At 40.3% G+C, this 24,452-nt stretch overlaps 2 protein-coding genes across 2 annotated transcripts in view; one reads left to right on the top strand and one right to left on the bottom strand.

The window, feature by feature from the left end:
- The window catches only part of LOC134224951 (alpha-catulin), a 506,545-nt gene that overhangs the window by 187,154 nt on the left and 294,939 nt on the right, over window positions 1–24,452 (top strand). The window lies entirely within an intron of this gene.
- LOC134220466 (uncharacterized) lies at window positions 3,539–6,068 on the bottom strand. Its single transcript, XM_062699521.1, is given in 7 exon segments — window positions 3,539–3,696; window positions 3,755–4,103; window positions 4,262–4,481; window positions 4,483–4,526; window positions 4,589–4,854; window positions 4,913–5,254; window positions 5,322–6,068. Coding segments are annotated over 7 exon segments (1,392 nt in total). The 5' UTR covers window positions 5,338–6,068; the 3' UTR covers window positions 3,539–3,541.

The raw sequence follows: 24,452 nt of genomic DNA, 5'->3' as shown, positions 1-24,452 counted from the left end.
AACATTTCGTCAAGTCTGGCAACATAATGCATCAGCTGGCATATTTTTAACACCCCATTTCCACCCACCCCAGTTGTAAACAAAATTTTTTGTCGCTGCTGCCCGTTTCCGTACCAATTGCATCACTATTACAAACAAGCGATACAGTCATTAATTTTCAAAACATTGTGATGGAGTCTTGAGCCTTAAAGCGAGGATCCACCACACTGAAGGATTTGCAGTCAGTGAAAGCAATCGACGCCACCGTGGTGGAATGGCAACGGTATAAACCCGTTCACCGCGAAATCACTCAATGCATGAACTGCTGCTATTTCGGACACGGCACCTGAAATTTCCACCTTACGCCTCGCTGTGCCAAGTGTGCCGGCAATCATAAAACGGACAAGTGTTTCTGGAACGCGTGGGAGAAAAATTGTCTCCAAAGTGTAAAATTAATATAATCCTAAATGAGAACGTTGCAAAAGTTTATTCGCAAGGATGCCCCAAGGAACAATTGGATGCTTCTAAAAAACACTTGAGTTTAAAAGAAGCTTAATTACAGCATCCGTAGCTGAATAAATTGATAGTTGAATCGATAGTTTATTAAAACAAACTAGCATTTACTAAAAAGCTTTTATTCCACAAATGCCTAGTGTTTAAATTAAAAGCTGAATCAACCATTTGATATACAAACAAAGTGACTTCTGTTCTGCTATCCGTCGATAGTTGATCTATTAACTGCCTAAAAGCTTCTACAGATCATATTAACGCTGATGATAAACTTCTACATATGTGCTGAATAACATATTTTACTTATGTTTGAATATCATTTAGTTAAGCTTATGACCGGCTAATGTGAATAGCAGCAGTGAACTACACTTTTATTCAAACATAACATATTGAGTCTCCGTAAAAGTTCTTTTAAAAGCGTAATAGGCGTTCTTTATATGATTTGTTCAAATAAGACACGATTACAGAATAATCACTTAACATTATTTGTACGCGTTCCTTAGTTCAGCTCTATTCCTAATTCTTTGGCAATACGGCTTGTTTTGTTTTGCTGCTCAACAATGGACAAAATTTACAAGAAATACAAAAAAAGTGGATCATTCCATAGAAATTTGAAACGCGCACGAGAGAAATACGAAGATGTTGTTAAAAATATTTGTTGCACACCTGCATCTAATGCAAAAAATGAGCAACTTGTTCACACGACGATCACTGGATCCGAAAACATACCCGGCGAATCGACTCGACGTAAGTTGACCCGTTTTAAACAAATAAAACAATAAATATAAAAACTATTTTCTTTTTAAGACCATTGTGAAGTACATGCACAAGCCATGAGCTTGGAAAAACAGAGCGATATCCCAGATTCAAACGGGCACTCTGATGACACTTCTGAGGAGAATAACGAAGATCCTGCAGTTCAAGTCTTCACTGGTTCTGAAGAAAAGGACATCAATATTTCTATGAAATCGTGGTCTTTACGGCACAATATTACTCATCGGGCGTTGAAAGACTTGCTACAAATAATGAGGCATCAGTACAATGACCAACGATTACCTGCTGATCCTCGGACATTACTTGATACTCCACAATCTACGGGAAAATTGTGCATCGAAATGGCCGGTGGGAAATATTGGCATTTTGGACTTCAAAAGTGTTTAGAACATTGGTTTGTTGAACTTGCTGAAGACATCTCAATAAGCATCAACATCAATATAGACGGTCTACCGATACACAAAAGTTCGAAATTCCAATTGTGGCCTATTCTATGTAATGTCCACAGCTTCTCCAACCTGAAACCAATGCCTGTTGGAATTTTCTTTGGAAAATCCAAACCCACAAACGTAAATGATTTTTTGACACCATTTGTCAATGAACTTATTCCTATTTTACAAAACGGATATATTGTAAATGGCCACAAAATCAAGACCAAAATCAGATGTTTTATTTGTGATTCACCTGCTCGGGCTTTCGTAAAAGGTTGGTTCATTTACAGATTTAAAATATATGTAATAACAAATATAAGTTTATTGATTTTACTATTTAATTTAATTTAATATTTAACATTTCAGGTGTCGCAAACTTCAACAGCAAAAATGGGTGTCTAAAATGCACGATACAGGGCGAATATTCACATGTCTCACGCACAGTTGTCTTTCCATCATTGCACTGCACACATCGAACGGATGAAAAATTTCGCAACAAAATGTATGAGAAACATCACAATGGCGAAGAATCTCCCATCTTGAGAATTACTGATGTCGACATGATCAAGGATTTTGTAGTAGCCGATTCTCTCCACCTTTTAGATCTAGGCGTGATGAAAAGACTTCTTGTTGGTTGGAGAGATGGTACATTGGGATTTTCCGGAAAACTTAGTGCATTTCAAATTCAAAAATTATCGGAGAGAATCACTAGAATCAGACTACCTTGCGAGTTCCACCGTAAAATAAGATCCTTAGATTGCTTAGCATTTTGGAAAGGCACTGAATGGCGAACATTTTTGAATTACATCGGTATTGTCGTGTTACGTGATATGTTAAATGAAGCATCATACTACCATTTCCTCCTTTTGTTCACTGCGGTTACGATTTGTTCCTCAAATTTCTATGCCAGTTTGAGACCTCTTGCACAAACACTATTTGAAAAATTCATCGAGGAGTTCAGAAATATTTACGGGGAAGAGTATATCACTAGTAATATACACAATCTGGAACACGTGGTAGCTGACGTTGAGAGGTTTGGATCTTTGGATTCCATTTCTGCATACCCTTTTGAAAACTACTTAGCTCAGCTAAAAAGATGCCTACGACAAGGGAACAATTGTTTGGAACAAGTGGCAAATAGAATCCTTGAGAAAAGTACTGGACTCTCGGAAAAGGATTCTCGAGAAACCAGCAAACTATTATTTCCGAACTTGTTCAAACGAAATAACAACATATATTGTTCAATTCGGGAGGGACTACTTTTGAATCAATCGTTTGAGAATTCGTGGTTTCTATCAAATCAGAATGAAATAGTCAAATTGTTTGACGCTTCATACGATGCACAAAATCAAATTGTCATTCGAGGCTTTTCCGTGAAATTACCTGAAGATTTTTTCGTATTGCCAATTCGCTCTTCTTTTTTAGGTATATATAAAGCAAACATATCTTTGACCAATCCTTCAAAGCCTTATCGCCCATCAGACATTGTTTGTAAATATGTAGTAATAAGCTATAAGGACGGCTACCATGTTTTTGTGCCAGTGTTACACACATTTTTGTAATAAAAGTATATTATATAAATAAATCTAATTATTCTAAAAAAACAGTTTATCGGTTTTTATTTGATTGTTATCATATTTCGAATGATGTACAGGAATTTGATATTTTAATTACTGTCAATCCATCAAACAGCGCTAAACAGTAACAAAAAACAATGGTCGAAAAGAATAAAATATTGAACAAAACCTCAAAAACGAACTAAAATCGCACCTTCATGCCAAGCAATTAAAACCAACTGAAACCAAATCTTCATGGTTAACACAGAATTCACAAAATGTGACGAATCATTACGACGAACTGTAATTAGGATCCCAATCCTCCACCTTGCTCACTACCATCTCGCTGCCCGAAACCTCACTGTTAGATGATTTACTCGATTGTGAATCATCGTCTGTCGAGAGGCTTCCATCACTCTTAGAACTTCTAATTGAAGCAACAGTCACTGAAAAACAAAACAAGATCAATCAATCACAAGAAAGAAAAGAGATCATCAAAACTACCTGTAGCTTGCGCCTTTTTCTGTCGTTTTGCTCTTCGATGAATTGTTGGTTGGCGCAAACCCTTAGCTTCGTTTCGTTTTTTAGCATTCCTTGTAATTTGTTTGAAAAAATGCTCAAGAAGCTGCCTGGAGAAAGTCATATTCACACTGCGGACAATAGCAAAGAATGTGTCCAGGATGTTGGTACAATTCTTGATTGCCAATTTGATAGCAGTGGTGCGACTTGCCCCACTCCACGAACATTTCATCATTACGCCTCGTTCGAAGAAATGATCCACAAGTGTATACGAAATGTTCAATCCGTTGCAGTTGTCACCAACAAAACCAACGATCTTTTTCATGTAAGAGGTCTGTAAATATGTAATATAAATTTTCTGTGAGTCCAAGAACAGTGCATAAATTTCGCAGCTTTGAATTCGTCGTTTTCTGTATCTTTGTTTATATTTTTTTTACAAATACAAATAGATTGAATAATAAAAAACGGCCACCTAGTTAATTCAATACTTACGAAACGCTTTGCGTAGATTTCATCCGCTAGGTTCTTCTCCAGCTCATGGATTTGTTCGATGCATGACACCGGAGAAAATTTTATGTCATCCTCATTGTCATCGAACGGTTTCGTTTGGGCACGTAAAGCTGCAGCAAGCTTAACGTCCATATCACTTTTAAAAGATGCCATCATAGTCCCAACTGCCGAAAGTATCTCTTGCTTCATTTTGGAGCACTCATTTTTCCGTAACGGGCTTAACGATGTAGTCAACATCAATAGGTTCCTGTAATGTACATATGCATTATAAATAAAATATCTCAAACACACAGTAAAGCAATTCCGTACTTGTTGGTAATACATGTATTCACCCGCCGTCGTAATCGCCTGATTTCCATCCAAAACTGATTGTCCTTCTCCGGAGACAGGTACTGTTGTCACGAAAACGGGTTGTTCGGGAGCTGACTGCGTGGCGACGTTATTTGCCGGATTCATACTTGCAGAGCAGAGCAAGTTGTGTGATGGTTCAGGATGATTCTGAGAATCATTGACGATCGATTGATTGACGGTATTCGATTCGGTCCCTGATACCGTACTGGAGGTACTGTGATTTCCTGAAAAGTGGACACCCAAATGTAATAGGACAGTAATAAAATATATTGAAAAACATACCATCTGCTGGAACCAGATGATTGAAATCGAATCTTTGGCTGCTGCCATCCTTCATCGTTTTCTTTTGCTTTTTCTTCCGCGGTGCTGCGTCGGAGCTCTCTGTGTTTTGTCCCGACAGCTCGGCTGCTTCCATTTCTGCTTCCTCGTAGGACGGTATATACTTCCTTTTGACGCTGCACACAATTTTACTCCAACTGGTGCATGGTTCCGACTTTAGATTTGTCCGCAACTTGTTTACATTTTTACCGGGCCAAAACAGATACCCATCTCGGACCCATCGACACGGAACTGCGCTGAGGACATGTTTTCCCGCTTCTTTTGTTTGAACAACAACAAAATAATCTTGAATTAGATATTAAAATATAAAATTAGAATATATTTAAATTTTTGATATGTTTCCAATATTTACCTTTTGATTGTTCCATTTTTCACGATAGCGAAAACATTTGCGCAAGATGCAATGACGGACGACAATGACAGCAGTATGAATAAGAGCGTGTCAAGCGTTGCATAGGTACGTCAAAATATAGGGCAGGGCAAAACCGAACGGAAAATGTTTACCACTGTGGTAAAATCACTTGTTCAGTTTTAAACCGATTGTTCAACGATGTTATCACAAAGATTAAATGTGTCGAAAAAGTTAACTTTGTTCAGCTACATTATGTTGCACTGTCATTTGCTATAGCATTTATTCAATCTTGTCAAGTTTTTATATATGTTTAGTTACGTCTCATTTAACACCCAGGATAGCTCAGGTGGTATGCAGGCGACTATGGATTGATGGAGGCATGTTCAAATCCCATGTAGGTATTGAGATGAAATTAATTACCTAAATTTTCCAAATACATAGTTCAATAAACTAACAGAATAAAAGTGATAATAAAAAATTTCAATATAGAAAACAATCCTCATTTTTTTCATAATAATCTAATTGATTAATAGTTTTCGAATAGTTGTATAAAGGATGTTTAAAAATCATGTAATGCTTCTAAACGATTTATGAAATTTGTTATGCTTTTTAAACAGATTGAAGGAAACTTTTAACGGCACCAAAAAACATTAAATATAAATTTTTAAACGAATATTATTCAACTGTAATGTTGTTTTTCTTTCTAAAACCAAAAGCTGAATATAAACCTAAGAAATCTGTATCAAAATAGTTCAGCGTGGAATAAACAAACTCACAAATGATCTATAACCTTTAATAAGCATAACTAATAACTTAATAATCGCAATTACGACATAAGATTGTTATCAGTAAATGATCATTGATTGAATAAATTCTCCAGATTTGCTTGAACAATGTGTGCGTAGCAGCTGCATACCAAGATACAACAACAACTATTCAATATCAAGCTGAAAGAACAAGCATAAGATAAGTTTGTTCAACAGGCAAATGTTCCTTGGGGCCATCAGTAGCAGCAAAGTAAAATTTTCTCCCAAGATTTTGATTTGGGTTTGTTGCTGTCATTGGGAAGACGCATCGCATTGGAAATAAATCGATTTTTTTCATGACCATCTTTCCGAAAAAAGCTGATCCGGGAAGAAATTTCTTCAAATTACTAAGCACAATCGCTTAGTGACGACAGAAAGTTCAATCGCAATGATTGCGTTATGTTGTCCAACATCTACCTTGCGCTCTTGTCTTGTACACAACTCTTCTGATTATTTTTATTACGTTCCTTTTGAATTTTACCGGAAAAAATCCGATACACTTCCCCAGAAAATTCCTTGAGTTTTTTTTTTCCAAAATATTCATTAGCAGGGTTTGCATAAATCGCTCTCAATATATAACGAATAACGATAAAAGAGAGGCAAAAACTGTTCCGAATCATAACAAGCCATGATAACATATTTATCAAGCTTGTATACAAATACGAAAAAACAAAATCGGATAGGGGCTGTCCATAAACCACGTAGACTCTTGAGGGGGAGGGAGGGGTTTCGAAAAAGTCTACGATAGTCTATGAAGGGGGACGGGGGGGTATACCAAAAGTCTACGTAGACCTTGTTTTTTTTTCGAAAACGATATACAGCAGCTTTGAGCGGAGTTCACAAGTTTAATTTTTTTTTAGGATTTTCCGTTTTTTTTGCATGACTTGACCGAAATAATCTCTTGCGTTTCTCCATAAAAATGTTATGAATTTCACTAAAGTAAAAGCCTGAACTATGGCTTAAAACTATCAAGAATTTTACCAGGAAGTTCTTCTTTGTTGAGCAGAAAAAAGCTCCTAAGTATTCTATAAAAAATTTCGAAATTTTTTCAACATCCTCACTTGGATTTTACTGCAGATTCTACTAGAATTTCTTTTGATTTTCGAAACTTCTTTGCAAACTATGGAAATTATGTCGTACTTGAAGTACATCCACGGATTTTTTTTGAATTTACAAAGGAAGCATTTTAGAATATCCCAGAAAAAGTCTTTAGAATGCCCAAAAGATATTCTTTGGAGCTTGTAAAGGGAATTCTCCGAAATTTCCGCTAGTAACCCTTCAGAATATTCACTGGAGATTTTCTGGGAAGTCTTAGATTTTTTTTTTCTTAATTTCGGAATTTTTCGGAATTTTCGCGAGGAATTCTTTGGACATATAAGCAAAATTATTCTAAATGCCCATGAAAATTCTTCGGCAGTTATAATGCAAATTCTTTGGAATTATCGATGGAAAATTTTAGAAATTTCTAAATAAATTTTTGAAAACTTCCACGAGAAATTATTTTAATTTCCCACCAAAAACAATTTGAGTTTCCACAAAAAAATGCAATTTTTGTAAAAAAGCCTTTCTAGTTTTCATGAAAATTTATTCGAATTTTTTACGAGAAATTCACAAAAATATCAACTGAAAAATCTCCAGAATTTCACAAAAATTTCAACTGAAAAATCACAAAGTTCACAAAAATTTCAATTGAAAAATCTCCAGAATTTCCGCCGAAAATTATTCTGAAAATTCTTTGGAATGCCCATAAGATTTATTTAAATTTCCTCAAGAAATTGCTCCAAATTAAAAAATATCGTAGGAAACAATTTTAAATTTCCACGGGAAATATTTCGGAATGTCCGTTTAAACTTAAAATTACCTCGGGAAATAATTCTTAATTTTCACGGAAAATTACTAGGGTTTTTTTTAACGGGGAAACTTTTGGAATTTAGAAGAAAAATCTTGGGATTTCAACAGATGATTATTCAGCGGGATATTGCATGGAATTTTCAAGTAAAGCATCGGAATTATCACGGAGAGTTCTAGGGAGTATTTCAAGGTTATCAATTGGGTAATTTTACGAAATTTCCACGCAAAACTTATTGGAATGTAGAATTGACATTGTCGGAATTTCAACTCGAAATTTTTCAAAATTCTGAAAATTCTTCGGTTTTCCTAATTTTGAACCGGCGTTGAGAATGATAGGTCAGATGCGTGACAGATTTTATCAGTGGCGCGCCGATGCAAAAGTGTCGGCGATGGTGGCGCACACCTCTAGGAGGAATTGAATTCAACAGTAATTAAATTAATTGGCTTTTAGATTTGATTTCAGAAGTTATGGACAGAGGATTAAATTTGATTTTCGTTTTGTTGGATTTTGTTCAGTTTGGTTTTATTATGTTTGAAATACGAACTTTGTTGTAATGTTTACATGGAAATAGAATTGAATAGCTGAATTGCTTGAAACGTGGTTGATTTCCATATTTTTCCAATCACATATGAGGTTTTGTAAAATTTGGAAAAGTCTACGTAGACTTCAAGGGGTGGGGGGAGGGGTTTCGGGAAAGTCTACGAAAGTCTACTAGGGGGGACGGGGGGGTTTGGAAAAGTGAAATTTCGGTCTACGTGGTTTGTGGACAGCCCCATAGGCAGTTCCCACAGAAAATTGTGATTCTTGCTTTGTTTTCGCTCCTTTCGTGTTGGTTACTGCACAGCTGTGTAGATCAAGTTGAAATGTATCATCAGAGCCAGTGCTCCCCGCATTTGGAGCTTTCTAAAAGAAATTTATCATTGGGTATTCGCGAAGTCGAAGCAAAATTCTTCACACAAACAATGACAGTTCTTTATGGGTTTTTACAGTAGAGCAACAGAGAGGAGGGGATGGCGGCCATGTTTCACTCAAACTCTGACAGATAGCAATGGGATTTCCCATAGGAGGGAAGAGCAGAATTTGCTTCGACTTCGCGAATAGCATCCCGAAACAGTTCTCTATTCCAACACTCGAGCAAAAAACAACGCTTGCTATACACAACACAAACGAGTCCGTATGATCGTTCAATCGTCCGCATGATCAGTTAACTGAATTTCTTTGAATGTCTATGGGATATTCTTTGTTTTGTCCTACAGGTTAAGTCGGAAGGCATTTACCCGCATTTCATTTGGCCGACATGAACGTTTGCGCTAAACGGTTCATATTAGATCGAAAATGGATTGGCTGAAAATTCTTTTTGGCCAAAGTGACATACGGCTGAACTGGTAATTTGGCCGAATAGGTCACCAGGTTGAAAAGGCCGCTTGGTTAAAATGGTCGTTTGACAGAAAGGCCATTTGGCCGAAAATGTCATTTGACCAAACCTGTCATACGGCCAATTGTTAGTTGCTGAACTAGTGATGGTCAAAAATGTCCGCCCGTTTGACTAAATGGCATTATCTGCCGAATGGCGTTTCTGCCAAACGACCATTTCTGCCAAATGTCCTTTTCGACCAATGGACCATTTCGGAAAATGGTGTTTTCGGTCAAATGACCTATTTGGCTAAACGACTTTTTAGGCCGGACGTATGACATTTTCAGCCGTATGTTCATTCGAGCTAAATAACATTTTCGGCCAGATGAGTTTTTTTCCTACATTCCAAGGGGGCGCATGAAACCCGGAGATAAAACACAATAAGTGGGAAGAGGCACACAGGACTCCCCCGATCCCCAACTTGACCTGTGGCAACAAAATGGTACGATGTCAAGGAAAACCACTCATTAGAATATCGAGCCATCCCAATCCAAGAGGGAAATTTCAACCTTACAAAACATAAAAATTGAGAGAATTAAAAGTGTACTTCCATAAATTCTACCCTACTTAAACTATTGTTCTGTGGGTGTGATGACCGTGTGGCGTCTGCAGAACGACACATCCTGTCCGGACAAATGGGGTCATGCTGGTCCATGCTGGCCACCCCGCTGATTAGCACGCCCTTGACGTCTAGACCGCACCACTGCACCACCAGCCAGATAGACGTATGCACCATTTCAAATCATGCTGGTTTAAAGAAAGGCCTAGAGCCGATATCGAAATAAACCAATAATTGTCATCACCGGACTTTTTCATCATATCCACTGAACTGTACACTCCGGTGATACTCACGATGTGAAAGGTGGTGAAAGAACTCTAGTTCTAGTAATTATCTGCACGGTTGGACTGAGTAAAACCGACTGCCTCTACAATCATCACTCTGGTTTATTCGGTCTGGGTCGTGACGATCTTAGATGAGTGTTCCCTCAACTACTCAACGGGAGCATCCTAATAGATAGGTGTCTTTATCGGACGTGAGTGGATCAGATAATATTCTTCGGCTTTTATGACGATGTTCCTTATTTTCAATCGGCTGTGAGTGGTCAACTGGGCTCTGTTGGATGATATCGGGTCGTCATTGGGAATAGAAAGCAGCTTGCGCCCAACGGGGCATGGATGATGGACAACGATCAATCCAATTATTTGATGTGCTGTTGTCGATGCTGTTATAGATCAGCGGCGTAACCAATTCAAAACGACGGCACACCGATTTAAAAATGTCAGCGGTGGCCGCATACCTGTAACGATACAAATTGAGCCAAAATCCTCGCTTCACAAATATTATCAATACCGGTGCATATTATTAATAATGGAACAAACACCCTCAAGGGTGAGTCGTTAATTACTGTGCCACTTTAAAATTTGCGAAACTTTTTTCCCTCTTCACCAAAGCTAACCAAATTTTGCAAAGTTATTGTTATTGCAAAGTTGTCAATAAGATTCCGATGGAGATGGAAGAATTTTGCAAACCGTTCTCAAAAGGATTTTGTTTACTGATACAGAACTGTGTTCCTCCGAAAAACGGCCGAAAGACATGAACCCACCAAACTGTCCCGAACTCCGTCCAATCGAAATCTATTGGGCCATGATAAAGCCCGAACTTTGGAAATTCGAGGAAGAAACAGAAATTATGAAGAAGTGAAAAAGCTGATAAAAGTGTACCGGAAACGACTGTGCAGGGTGTTAATCGTAAATGTCGAGATTTTCACTTAAACACATCCTAAAATAGAATCAATGTGTATAAGTTGTAATAAATAGTTACATACCTGAAGTACCGTGAAAATTTGGTTTCATTTCGATAGCTGTAGCCGATTTACCAAATAATCAGAAATGGTACAATAATTAACGACTCACCCTTTTTACATTGTAGATAGTTTCCTTAGGAAGCATTTCCCAGTCTGATATTCAGTGATTCAAAATCTAAAACGTAGCAATACGTTGGTACTCAACAGTTCATGCCTTCCTACTCCATTGCGCTAGATTGCTATCCAATACTACCAACAATAAGTTTAATCTTCCGGGAACACTATATGAAAATATTTAGGGTAAACAACAAATCCTTATGACCGGCCCTTTCTATGTGGGAAACTCCTCAGATGCTCAGATCCAAGAAAAAGTTTTAATCGCTTAACACATCCCACATCAACGACGGCAACATATGGGCAATGAAATGAGCTTTCCCATCTTATGATGGAGTGCACCGACGAGGCTTAAATGAGATTTTGCGTTAATGTGTAGTAGGCAAGATTGATCGAGCCTAACATTCATCTTCATCATTTTTTCTTCGCCCCTAATAGAATCGAAATCCGCATTCAATTACTCACATTGTGTCCGTTGCCGTAGGCAGGGCGACGAAAATGACAAAACCAATAAAATTCGTGTCCAAAGTTCCCTCACGTACGCTTATTTACTACCGCGCATAAATCTTTCCCAAACGGAACGATTCCGACGGGATCGTGGCGCTATTGGAGCATTCCTCCGGTCACGTTCCCGTGAGTTATGTTTCATTGCATCAAACGCGCCAACAGGCGTCTGCTATTCGGCGCTCAAATGGTTCTTTGTTTCGAGCAAGCTCGAAGTTCAGCGCTGTGTAGGTATTACCATAATTTGGTATTAAACTTACGAAACGAAAATCCTTCCCCTCCGAATTGTTGCTCTCTGGATTTTCATTCAGCAAAGTTCAACCGATGTAAAGGTATAATGGGACGACGATGACGGCGAAGACCGCCACCGGATGGAGGCGAAACAAGTTATAAACCCTAAATTATTCCAACCATAAAGCAACAGCAACAGATACCAACTTACCAGAAGGCACCGGGTTTTCGCCACCGAAAATCTTCAAAAGCATTCTTCCGTGGAGAACGATTCGACGGGTTCTTTGCCAAAATGGATCCGCCACCCGCCACCGGCAGATACATTTTTCTTTGTGCGAGTAAAAAGCTTTTTGTTTGCTGCTTGCAGGAGTTTCTGAATACCATCTTGAGCAAATCAACAAGTTCCTGGGCGAAATGAAGTGGAGATGCGACGAAAACGATGCGACGGGAACTGAGGACCAAGGACATAAGGAAGCTGCACCCATTGGACCGTGATAAATGGGGAAAAGATGGATTCCGAATGAATTTGGAAGGCTTTGATAGTATGGGCACGATGGTTTGCTTCTAAGCCGTACGGTAGCGAGTTTGCGAAAGTGATGGACAAGACGTAATGATCGATTAATCTAAAAATCCATTGCGGTTGGATTAACGGTCGATTGACCAAGTGGAACTGAAAGGAGGGTCGACCTGTTGCAAAAGTTATCATTTGGTATCACACAGAAGAGAGAATAGGAATCCATTTGGCAAATGGAGATTTATTCCTAAATCGTATTGATTGTGGCTTAAAGGGCTTTAATATCAATACAGTTCAGTTTTTTTGTTGATATAATGATCAGATAGGGCAGAGGTTCCCAAACTTTTGGATATGCGACCCACCTAGCAGAATCCCATATTGCTTGCGACCCACCAAGTACCAAATGCATTGATTTTGTGAAATTAGATAAAAATGAGTTCGCGTTAGATTACACAAATTATAATAAATTGCTTTATATCGTATTTGTCAAAAATTCGTTATTTTTTGGATTGGATGTGGATTTGGATGGAATTTGAATTGAATTTGGGTTGGATTTGGATTGGATTTGAAATTTATTCAGATTGGATTTGAATTGGATTTCGATTTGATTAGGATTGAATTTATATTGGATTTGAATTAGATTTGTATTGAATTTGAATGAGATTTGGATTGGATTTTGAATAAATTCGAATTCGATTAGGATTGGTTTTGGATTGGGTTCGGGGCTTACATTTGGATTATAATGGACTTCTTTCTACTTACCCAAATATCGTATAACAAAAAACTAATTAAAACTTGATTCGAATGTTAACTACTAGAGCTTTGTAACATTTACTTTGAACATACCACATTTTGGCCCAATGACACCACCGTTGACGGTAACAAAATTATGAATTAAGATTTGTCTTTCGCGACCCACCACTGAACAGCCCACGACCCCCCTGGGGGTCGCGACCCACAGTTTGGGAACCTCTGAGATAGGGTGTTAGCCTAATATGCTGTAGTTGAGTACATTTATCGTTGCGAATCTACATATATTGAAGATCCAACCAAAATTATAGCACAAGACGATTCTTTACTTTTAGTTAATACGCCAAGTATCCAAGAATAACTATGAATGCACGAGTGAAATGAACTCTACGTTCGGCAAATTTTCCTAGTCTTGGCATTCCGGGGGAATTCCAGAATGAATTCCGGGGGAATTTCGGAGTAAATACCGGGGGGATTCCCAAGGGAGTTCTGGAGGGAATTACGGATGGAATTCTGGTGGAAATTCCAGAGCAAATTCCGGGGAAGTTCCAAATGGAACTCAGGAGGAGTTTCGTGGGAAATTCCAGGGGAAATACAGGGGGAATTCCGGAGGGAATTCCAGGGGGAATTCCGGAGGGAATTCCAGGGGGAATTCCGGAGGAAATTCCAGGGGGAATTCCGGAGGGAATTCCAGGGGGAATTCCGGAGGGAATTCCAGGGGGAATTCCGGAGGGAATTCCGGTGAGAATTCTGAAGGAATTCGAAGGAATTCGAAGGAATCTGAAGGAATTCGAAGGAATTCCGGTGGAATTCTGAAGGAATTCTGGGAATTCGGGGAATCTGGGAATTCTGAAGGAATTCTGGGAATTCTGGGAATTCGGGGAATTCTGGGAATTCTGAAGGAATCAGGAATTCGAAGGAATTCGGGGAATTCGAAGGAATTCGGGGAATTCGAAGGAATTCGGGAATTCGAAGGAATTCTGGGAATTCGAAGGAATTCTGGGAATCTGAAGGAATTCGGGAATTCGAAGGAATTCTGGGAATTCGAAGGAATTCTGGGAATCTGAAAGGAATCTGGGAATTCGAAAGGAATTCTGGGAATTCGAAGGAATTCAGAATCTGAAGGAATTCCTGGGAATCTGAAGGAATCTGGGGAATCGAAGGAATTCAGAAATTCGAAGGAATTCTGGGGAATCTGAAGGAATTCGGGAATTCGAAGGAATTCGGGAATTCGAAGGAATTCCTGGGAATCTCGAAGGAATCTGGGGAATTCGAAGGAATCTGGGAATTCGAAGGAATTCGGGGAATCTGAAGGAATTCGGAATTCGAAGGAATTCGGGGAATCTGAAGGAATCTGGGAATCTGAAGGAATTCTGGGGAATCTGAAGGAATTCCTGGGGAATTCAGGAATTCTGGAATCTGAAGGAATTCAGGGAATTCTGAAGGAATCTGGGGAATTCGAAGGAATCTGGGGAATCTGAAGGAATCTGGGAATTCAGAAGGAATCTGGGGAATTCAGAAGGAATCTGGGGAATTCGAAGGAATTCAGAAATTCGAAGGAATTCAGAATCTGAAGGAATTCGGGGAATCTGAAGGAATTCGGGAATTCGAAGGAATCTGGGAATCTGAAGGAATTCTGGGGAATCTGAAGGAATTCTGGGAATTCGAAGGAATTCCGGGGAATCTGAAGGAATTCCTGGGAATTCGAAGGAATCTGGGGAATTCGAAGGAATTCAGAAATTCGAAGGAATTCGGGAATTCGAAGGAATTCTGGGAATCTGAAGGAATTCAGGGAATCGAAGGAATCTGGGAATTCGAAGGAATTCGGGAATTCGAAGGAATCTCGGAATCTGAAGGAATTGGGAATTCGAAGGAATTCGGAATTCGAAGGAATTGGGAAATTCGAAGGAATTCGGGAATTCGAAGGAATTCGGGAATTCGAAGGAATTCGGGAAATTCTGAAGGAATCTGGGAATTCGAAGGAATTCGGGGAATCGAAGGAATCTGGGGAATTCGAAGGAATTCTGGGAAATTCGAAGGAATTCCGGGGAAATTCGAAGGAATTCTGGGAATTCGAAGGAATTCCTGGGAATTCGAAGGAATTTCAGGAAATTCGAAGGAATTCCAGGAATTCGAAGGAATTACAGGGGAGTTTCGGAGAGAATTCCGAAGGGAATTCCGGGGAGAATTCCGAAGGGAATTTCGGGGAGAATTCCGAAGGGAATTCCGGGGAGAATTCCGAAGGGAATTCCGGGGGGAATTCCGAGGGGAATTCCGGGAGGAATTCCGAAGGGAATTTCGAAGGGAATTTCGAAGGGAATTCCGGGGGGAATTCCGAAGGGAATTTCGGGGGAATTCCGGGGTTAATTCCAGGGTTAATTCCAGGGGGAATTACGAAGGGAATCCCGCGGAATATCCGGGGAAATTCTGAAGGGAATTCCGAAGGAAGAATTCCAAGAGGGAATTCCGGAGAAAATTCCAAGAGAGAATTCCAGGAGGGATTATGGAGGGAATTTCTGGGGAGATTCCGGGAGGAATTTCTGGGAAAATTCTAAAGGGAATTCCGGGGGTTGTCCGGAGGGAATTTTGAGAGAATTTTAGAGGATATATCAAGGGAGTTTCGGAGGGAACTCCGTATGGAATTTTGGAAGGAACTGCAAGAGCAATCCGGAGGGAATTCTAAGGGTCCTTTGGTTATTCTTCGAGAAATTACGAAGGCATATCCCTAGGAGAATTATGGAGAGAATTTATCAGGGAAACTCTGAGGGGAATATCGTAGCGGAATTCTAGAGAGAAATCCGTTGGGGATTTTCGGATTGAATTCCTTGATGAATTGGTGGACAGTAGGGAACTCCGGATGGGAATTTCGAAGGGAATTCTGGGAGGAAATATCAAACGAATTCCAAAGTATCATTACGGAGGAGTTATGGGAAGATTCTCAGATGGATTTCGGAGGAAATTACGGGGGAAATTCCGCAGAAAATGACGGAGGAAACTCACGGATGAATTCTGGATAAAATTCCCAGATGAATCTTGGGGTGACATTAAAAGATATCTCGAGTTAATTCGTGGAGTTTACAAAAGAATTCCAGTGGAATTTGCCAGAAATTTCAAATTTGTATAATAACAAGTTTTTCAATATTATGATTATTAGACTTTATTAGGCGTTTAAGTGAAATCTAAGTACTAACTTATTTCCATTTTTGTCTCTTTTTCAGGTAATTCAACACAAGATGCGGATATCTTATTCGGAAAGTGCATTCTGACCGATGAAATCTGTGGATAGTATAGTTTCCTTCGGAAATCCACCAATTTGCACACCCAAAAACCAAGTATTTTCTTTAGAAAAGATCCGGTCCAATAATAAAATCTTCCTAACAAAGGATGAGATTAGATTAGCTCATGTTTATCATTTGTTTAATTTAAGCTTCCTTGCTTTCGCTAATAATGCAATTAAATATAACCTGAAAGTAAGATAGATTATTCGATAAATCTCAGGCTCATGAATTACTTATTCTATTTCATGTGCCTGATTGCATTTGATTTTTTCTATCTAAATTCAAATTTAAAAAAAAAATGCCGATGTAATCAAGTACCTGCGTGCTGAAATCCAATCTAAACAAATGGCTAATTAAGTCAAAACTTTATCATACTTCTAAAAGGATTGGACCCAGGCCAGGATCGAATGCAATGCTTCTGTCCATAGTTCGTTTCCCAGCACTACTACGTTAGATGTTTCCCTTTATACAGAACAATAAATTCCACTTTACGGCCCTCTAGCAGACCTGGTTTAAGCTCACCAATAAATTTTAATTCCGCCTCGTATAACAAATTTGGAAGAAGGGTCATCCAAGAATTTCGTTACGCATTTGGTCGTTGCTGATTTGCATATCGGTGCAGATTCAAACAAAATTAATCATGATAAAGGTAAGCTTAAAATTTAACTTCGTCGTGGCGTAGGTAACGTGTGCTACCCGAGAGCTTGTAAAACATTAAACGTTCAGACAGTAATGACCTTTTATACCGGGTATAAATTTTCGTTTAAACTAGAGTCAAGAACAACGAGAGAATTACTGCTTGGGACTAGAAATCGATTTCAACAAAATCACTGCGGCTTCACCCCGAAAAGAACACAGAGTTTAGGCTTGAGCCTCCGACTGGTTTATACCTTTATACGAAGTGAACCTGCTATCGCATTGAGTAGATGATATGCCATGCTTCTGTCTGGCACGGTCGCCTATCGCAGATGACTCGAGATGATACGCTCGCCCAACTGATATGCTGTCGTCACCCATCCGTGTCTTTCTGCTCAGCATCCACCCACTCGAATGGGGTAGGTTTAAGTCAAAAAGAAGACAAAAAATGAGAAACAACCTGGTGACGGTGTCACTTCATTACCCATTTCATGTCGCACGGTCGTCCCCGTTGTCACATTTCAATTCGATAGAACACAGTCGTTGAGCACCAACTTGGATCCTGGGAGCTTGAATCCGTACGGAACACATCTCACGTTGTTTTGCGAGGTAACGAAGCGAAACGAAGCTCATGGATTTCGCTGATTTATTCAAATAATGCTTCGAAAAACGAACTTTTCGACGGAAACGGTTGAAGCATATCTGTGTTGCCGCTCCGCTGCACACGAAACCGACGACGTGAATTCGGAATCAATCACGCAAACATGTGAAACTCATTCAAGTTCGAGGACGCTTCAAGGCCCCCGGTCGGAATGCGAACCACACCGACCGGAATGAACGAAGCGCATGCAACTGGGGAAAAAGCGTCAATCAATCAAAAAACAAATTTCGTAACAAGTTCCTGGAATGTCCGCCGATTCGCAGGACGCATTATTTTTCTGCCTTTGTTTTTGATTTTGAGCTGTTTAGATAAGTTCACATTGCAGTCACAATCGAATCTGGCACGGTCGTACGGTGGCACATTGCTTCCCGAGCAGGAGCGGTGGCCTCGATAACAGAAGTTGATATGAACTTGGTGTGCATAAGAGGTAGAGGAACTATGGTCAATAGTTATCAACTACGCTCTATTCTCAATCGAATGCAACTTGTCGCCAAGAAATCGGTTGAGAACAAGGAGAACTGTTCCGTTTTCCATCTCACAGAACATATATTCAACTCATCGCAAAACAGAGAAATGCGTGCTCACTGTAAAAAAATCATAAAAATAAAAAACAAATCAAATACCTATTCATTGCTTATTTTTTGATGGGATGGAAATAAGAGCTATGAGATGAAGTGCCGAACCGTTCCACTACTATGTGAAAAATTGGCTAATGTTTCTTTGTGGCAATTGTGCACACACATACGAACACACATACATGGACACGGTCAGACAGACATTTGCTCAGTTCGTCGAGCTGAGTCGATTAAAATATCACATCATGAGTCTCTGAGCTTTCTAAAAAAAGTTCGTTTCTGGAGTGAAATGATAGCCTTGTAAAACTTTGTTGTACGAAAAAGGCAAAAAGTGTTGGCTAATCGCGTCGCTTCTTCTCATTATTTCTAACAATAGGAGAAAACGCCCCAAAACGCCCCCCGGGGCAAAACGACTTATATTTACCATATTTGAGATAGCCTTAATAAAACTAGACGTGCAATTATGTAGGTTAGGCGAAAAAAGTGTCACAATAATAGATAGGAATGTAGGAAAAACTGAAATTTTCCACATTTTGATGAAACATCAAACATTTCGGCGAGGCAAAACGCCCTAGTGGAACTATCCTACAATGTACTCGCGTCTCCACGCACTGTCCATACCAGAATGCTGATGTGCCGACGCATGGTACGTTGCTCCCTAAAAGCTGCCTGCCTCCCTAAGAGCTGCATTTTGCCTCATGAGTTTTCCGGCAACGAAATATCAATACTTTTTTTAAATGTGAATATTATCAGAATGATTGAGATTTTTTTTCTAATTTTAATATGGCATCAGATAGCTATATTGTTTAACTGTTGCGTGAGGTAGAAACACCCATGAAATTCGTTATAGCAGTCTATGCTTAGCTAGGGCATATTGCCCCTCCTTCCCCTACATCCCCCACTGAGGCATTGTCGTCTCGAACCTTGGAAGTACGGAGGATCTTAGAGGTACATGTTCTGGGAGGAGTGTTGACAGGTCTGACAATAGTCATCGTAGCAGCAAGAAAAGCCACAGTAGCAACGAGTTGTATTGTCTTTATCGTCGATGACGCGCACGACGTTAGCTTTCATCGTGCAACTAAATCGTCATGACGACATCGAAGAACGAAGACTTCATTCCATTATTCTTCAAGCGGCAGCGGCCATGCGAATATTTTCATAAATTCTTTGTAATAATGCATTTGAAATAACGTATGAAGATGTTATAAATATTATCGAAACATTTATGTTAACAAAGTTCGTACTATTTGTTTATTTTAGACGCCATTATGTTTTTAACCACTCCGTCTATAATGACGTACAATGAATTGTGTGAAGAAGTGGCGACGGAAATCGTCATACCTTTTGGCTGCGCGACTATCTTCGTGGTAGGCATGCGGCTCGAAGAAGCAGAAAAGGTGTCGCGTCGTGCAGTGTTATAACGAAGACTATATTTTTCTCGCTTGCTTCATACGACGAGAATGACTTTCTTCATACGATGAGAAAGACTTCATACGACGAGAATGAGTGGGCTCCGTGGCCGTGCGGTTAGCGACGTCAATCGTCTAGACGCATGCGCTGTGGAGTGTGGGTTCGATTCCCGCCCCGGTTAGGAGAAAACTTTTCGTAAAGCGAAAAGTTCTCCACTGGTCCACTAGGTGTTGTGTAAATGTCCAGTCCGTTGTCTCATGCTAGATGTTAGGTGTTCAGTCTGTGCGACCTCTGGTCGAAGACGGTGATTCTGTCTTTTATTGTCAGCCCTGAGTGTTGAAAATCATGCGCAGGAACTTACTCGTTGGAGTTTGAAATGATGCGGTTTTGGGGGGAAGGGTCATTCGGCCAAAAGCCATTTGGCCGAAAGGGTCATTTGGCCGAAAGGGTCCTTTAAGCGAATTGACCGAAAGGTTCGTTTGGCTGGAAGGGTCCATTGGCCGAAAGAGTCATTTGGCCGAAAGGGTCCTTTAGGCGAAAGGGTCGTTTGACTGAAATGGTCATTAGGCCGAAAGAGTCATTTGGTCGAATAAGACATTTGGCCGAATAGGTCATTTGTGAGAGAGTGAGTGAGAAATTATGAGTAAGAAGACAGACGTTTCAATTCTCATTCCTCATTTCTCACTTTTTACAGCGAGAAGTGATAAATGAGGAGTGAGATTTAAGACTTCTCACTTCTTAATTCTCATTTATCACTTCTCGCTGTAAAAAGTGAGAAGCGCGAAGTTAGCAGGGAAACGTCTCACGTTCTTGAGGTTCTGGAATGTGTAACGGTGTCTAGTATTTTGCGTGAATATATTTCTTTCTCACATAAATTTTTACTTTCCAGTTTATAAATAAATAATTAAACTAATTTAGTTAAATTGATACTTAATATTTGCCATAAAGTTGTGTAATTAAAAAGCTGCCATTTCTAATATGCTTTTTAGGATAAAAACTTAGAACTAAAGTAAATTAAATATTAATGAGTCCTGAGAGAAATTATTTAGCTTCAAAGTAATACTTTAAAACTCGTTTAAAAATAATATGAATGTATTAGTAAATTTCAATTATTCTAGAGCTATGACTACGCAAATTTGAGGAACTAATATGTGCTTCTGAAACTGCTCTGCAATTTCTATTTTAACTTGGCTGAAGAGTTTCTCTAAGGTGTGTATCAAAAAGTGAAGTTACATAAAGTACAACTTGTAGTGCAGTGATGAAAACTTAATATATATTCTTATTTCTATTTTCTTAAAATTATTTAAATAGTTCGAGTACGTTTAATTTCGCACGAGGCGAACGCTCTACTCTCGAGCAATTTATACATAATACATAATAATACATACATAATAAATGAATTCAATATAAATTTCTCTTGCGTTCATTCATTTATCTCGCTAAGCCCTGTGGTTTGTTAGTCTGCCCGGGAATGTGTTGAGTTTACGTTTCATGCGCTACAGACAGAGTACGTTTTTGCCTACGTTCACTTTACTGCTTCACCTCAGGAAAACTTCACCTCTGAATTTTCGTTGTCTAGCTTTGGAACCGTTCTAAAACCCCTAGTAGATTGCGATCATGCTTCCTAAAGTTACGTCGGGGAACTTATTATAACACGACCAGTGGTTCCTCAACGTTGAGAGTGGCGCATAAGTCACTAAGTTTGCGGCAATTCATTTAGAGCTTTTGACGAACAGTTACAAATGTCGGAGGTGAACAGATTGAACTACAGTGGCCAATTGATGCTACCTTACGGAACGCCTGCGATAATGTCGTGCCCATTGGAACTCGCTCCTCTGATTGAGACCCGGAATGTCCGATAGTTGCGGATGATTTTCACCAGGTAGCTGGGACGACTATAGCGATGAAGTTTGTACACCAGACCATCATACCATACGTTGCCTTCCCGACATCGAGTAAAGCCATGGTGGATGTGTGAGAGACATGCTTGTTCCGTCTGAGGACGTTGGTTACTCTGATCAGTTGGTGTACGGTTGATCGACCACGTCGGAAACCAAACTCCCGAGCAGCACAAGTCAGATGGAAATGGTTACAGCAACTTTATTGTGACTAAATTAGACCTATGCGCCGCCGCACAACGCTGCCGTCGCCGGTGATTTTGTCACACCGCCACCGCGTGAGAAAATTTTAAAATAAACAATTTTCCAAGAACCTCTTTGGGAGTCTATTGAGGGATTTATAGTAGGATTCTTGAAATAATTGCAGCGGAAACCTTCCGGAGAAGCTCGAAGAAAAGAAGGCAGCTTGTGGAAGTATTTCCTGAGGCGAAATTCGGGTGAAAGTACAAGGAAAGTAATTAAGGGACTTTCGGATGGAATTTCTGTAATAGTTTCTGTGGGAAATGTCAGGAGAATTCCGAATATATTTTTTGGATATTGTTATTAGAAATATGTTATAGGAATTTGTTAAGAAATATCCAGGGCTTTTTGGAGGAATGTTTTAGGAAATATCTGGAGGGATTTCCGGGTAAATTTCTGGAGAAATTTATGGAGTATCAGAATTTTCTGGAGGGATTCGCAATTAAATTTCCATTCTTAAGAAACTTTCTGAGGAATTCCTGGAGCAATTTTGGTAGAACTTTTGGAATTATTCAGGGAAGATCTTCTGAGGAATTCCTTGAGAAATTTCCCGGAGAATTCCTGGAGGAACTTCTCGACTAATTTCTGGTGGAACTTTCGGCAGAACTTTTGAAAGCACTTCTGAAAGAATTCCTGGAGCAACTGCTAAAGTAAATCAAACAGAAACTTCTCTAGGAATTCCTGGAGGTACTTTTGGAGGAATTCCTGGAGGTACTTTTGGAGGAATTCCTTAAAAACCTGGGAAAAAACTTCCGGAGGAACACAAGAAAGAACTTTTGGATAAACCTTAGGAGGAGTTCCTGGAGGAACCTCTGGAGGATTTCCTGAAGAAACCTCTGAAGGAACTTACAGAGGGACCCTCGAAGAAATTCCTGGATGAACCTTGAAAGGAATTAGTGGAGGAACCTTGGGAGAAGTTCCAGTGGAAACCCTCGAACCTCCGAAAAAGTTCCTAGAGGGTTTTCCGGAGGAATTCCTGGAGGAACATCTGGTGGAATTCCTGGAGGAACTTCCGGTGAAATTCCTGGAGGAACTTCCGGAGGAATTCCTAGAGCAGCGGTTCTCAACCTTTTTCTAGACAGGTACCCCTTCGCACTTTTGCTTTAATTGAGGTAGCCCTATCTTTTTTTTTGCTGCAAATAAAAATAAGTGTAATTCATAAGATATTTGGAAAGTGGAACTGAGAATTAACGGGATATATGACCCTCCATAAAGTTGACAAAAATTATCATTTTTCCGAGCTCTAGAAAAAAGGCTTCAGAGCCCTTTGAAAGAAGGCTTCCGGGCCTCTTGAAAGGAGGTTTTCGGACTTTTTGAAAGGAGGCTTCCGGGCCTCTTGAAAGGAGGCTTCCGGGCCTCTTGAAAGGAGGCTTCCGGGCCTCTTGAAAGAAGGCTTCCGGGCCTCTTGAAAGGAGGCTTCCGGGCTTCTTTAAAGGAGGCTTCCGGGTCTCTTGGAAGGAGGCTTCCGGGCCTCTTGAAAGTAGGCTTCCGGGCCTCTTGAAAGGAGGCTTCCTGGTCTCTTTAAATGAGGCTTCTGGGCGTCTTGAAAGGAGGCTTGCGGGTCTCTTGAAAGGAAGCATCCGGGCTTGAAAGGAGGCTTTCGAACCACTTGAAAGGAGGCTTCCGGGCCTCTTGAAAGCTTCCGGGCTTCCGAGCTTCTTAAAAGGAGGCTTCCGAGCCTCTTGAAAGGAGGCTCTGGGCCTCTTGAAAGGAGGCTTCCTGGCCTCTTGAAAGGAGGCTTCGGGCCTCTTGAAAGGAGGCTCTGGCCTCTTGAAAGGAGGCTTCCGGGCCTCTTGAAAGGAGGCTTCTGGGCCTCTTGAAAGGAGGCTTCCTGGCCTCTTGAAAGGAGGCTTCCGGGCCTCTTGAAAGGAGGCTTCCGGGCCTCTTGAAAGGAGGCCTGGCCTCTTGAAAGGAGGCTTCCGGGCCTCTTGAAAGGAGGCCTGGGCCTCTTGAAAGGAGGCTTCTGGCCTCTTGAAAGGAGGCTTCCGGGCCTCTTGAAAGGAGGCTTCGGGCCTCTTGAAAGGAGGCTTCCGGGCCTCTTGAATGGAGGCCTGGCCTCTTGAAAGGAGGCTTCTGGCCTCTTGAAAGGAGGCTTCCGGGCCTCTTGAAAGGAGGCTTCCGGGCCTCTTGAAAGGAGGCTTCTGGGCCTCTTGAAAGGAGGCTTCCTGGCCTCTTGAAAGGAGGCTTCCGGGCCTCTTGACAGGAGGCTTCCGGGCCTCTTGAAAGGAGGCTTCCGGGCCTCTTGAAAGGAGGCTTCCGGGCCTCTTGAAAGGAGGCTCTGGGCCTCTTGAAAGGAGGCTTCTGGGCCTCTTGAAAGGAGGCCTGGCCTTTGAAAGGAGGCTTCCGGGCCTCTTGAAAGGAGGCCTGGCCTCTTGAAAGGAGGCTTCCTGGCCTCTTGAAAGGAGGCTTCCGGGCCTCTTGAAAGGAGGCTTCTGGGCCTCTT

The sequence above is a fragment of the Armigeres subalbatus genome, chromosome 3 (assembly GCF_024139115.2).
Source record: "Armigeres subalbatus isolate Guangzhou_Male chromosome 3, GZ_Asu_2, whole genome shotgun sequence".
Lineage (NCBI taxonomy): Eukaryota > Metazoa > Arthropoda > Insecta > Diptera > Culicidae > Armigeres > Armigeres subalbatus.
The sequence above is the reverse complement of the archived record's forward strand: the minus strand, read 5'-3'. Positions and strand labels throughout refer to the sequence as shown.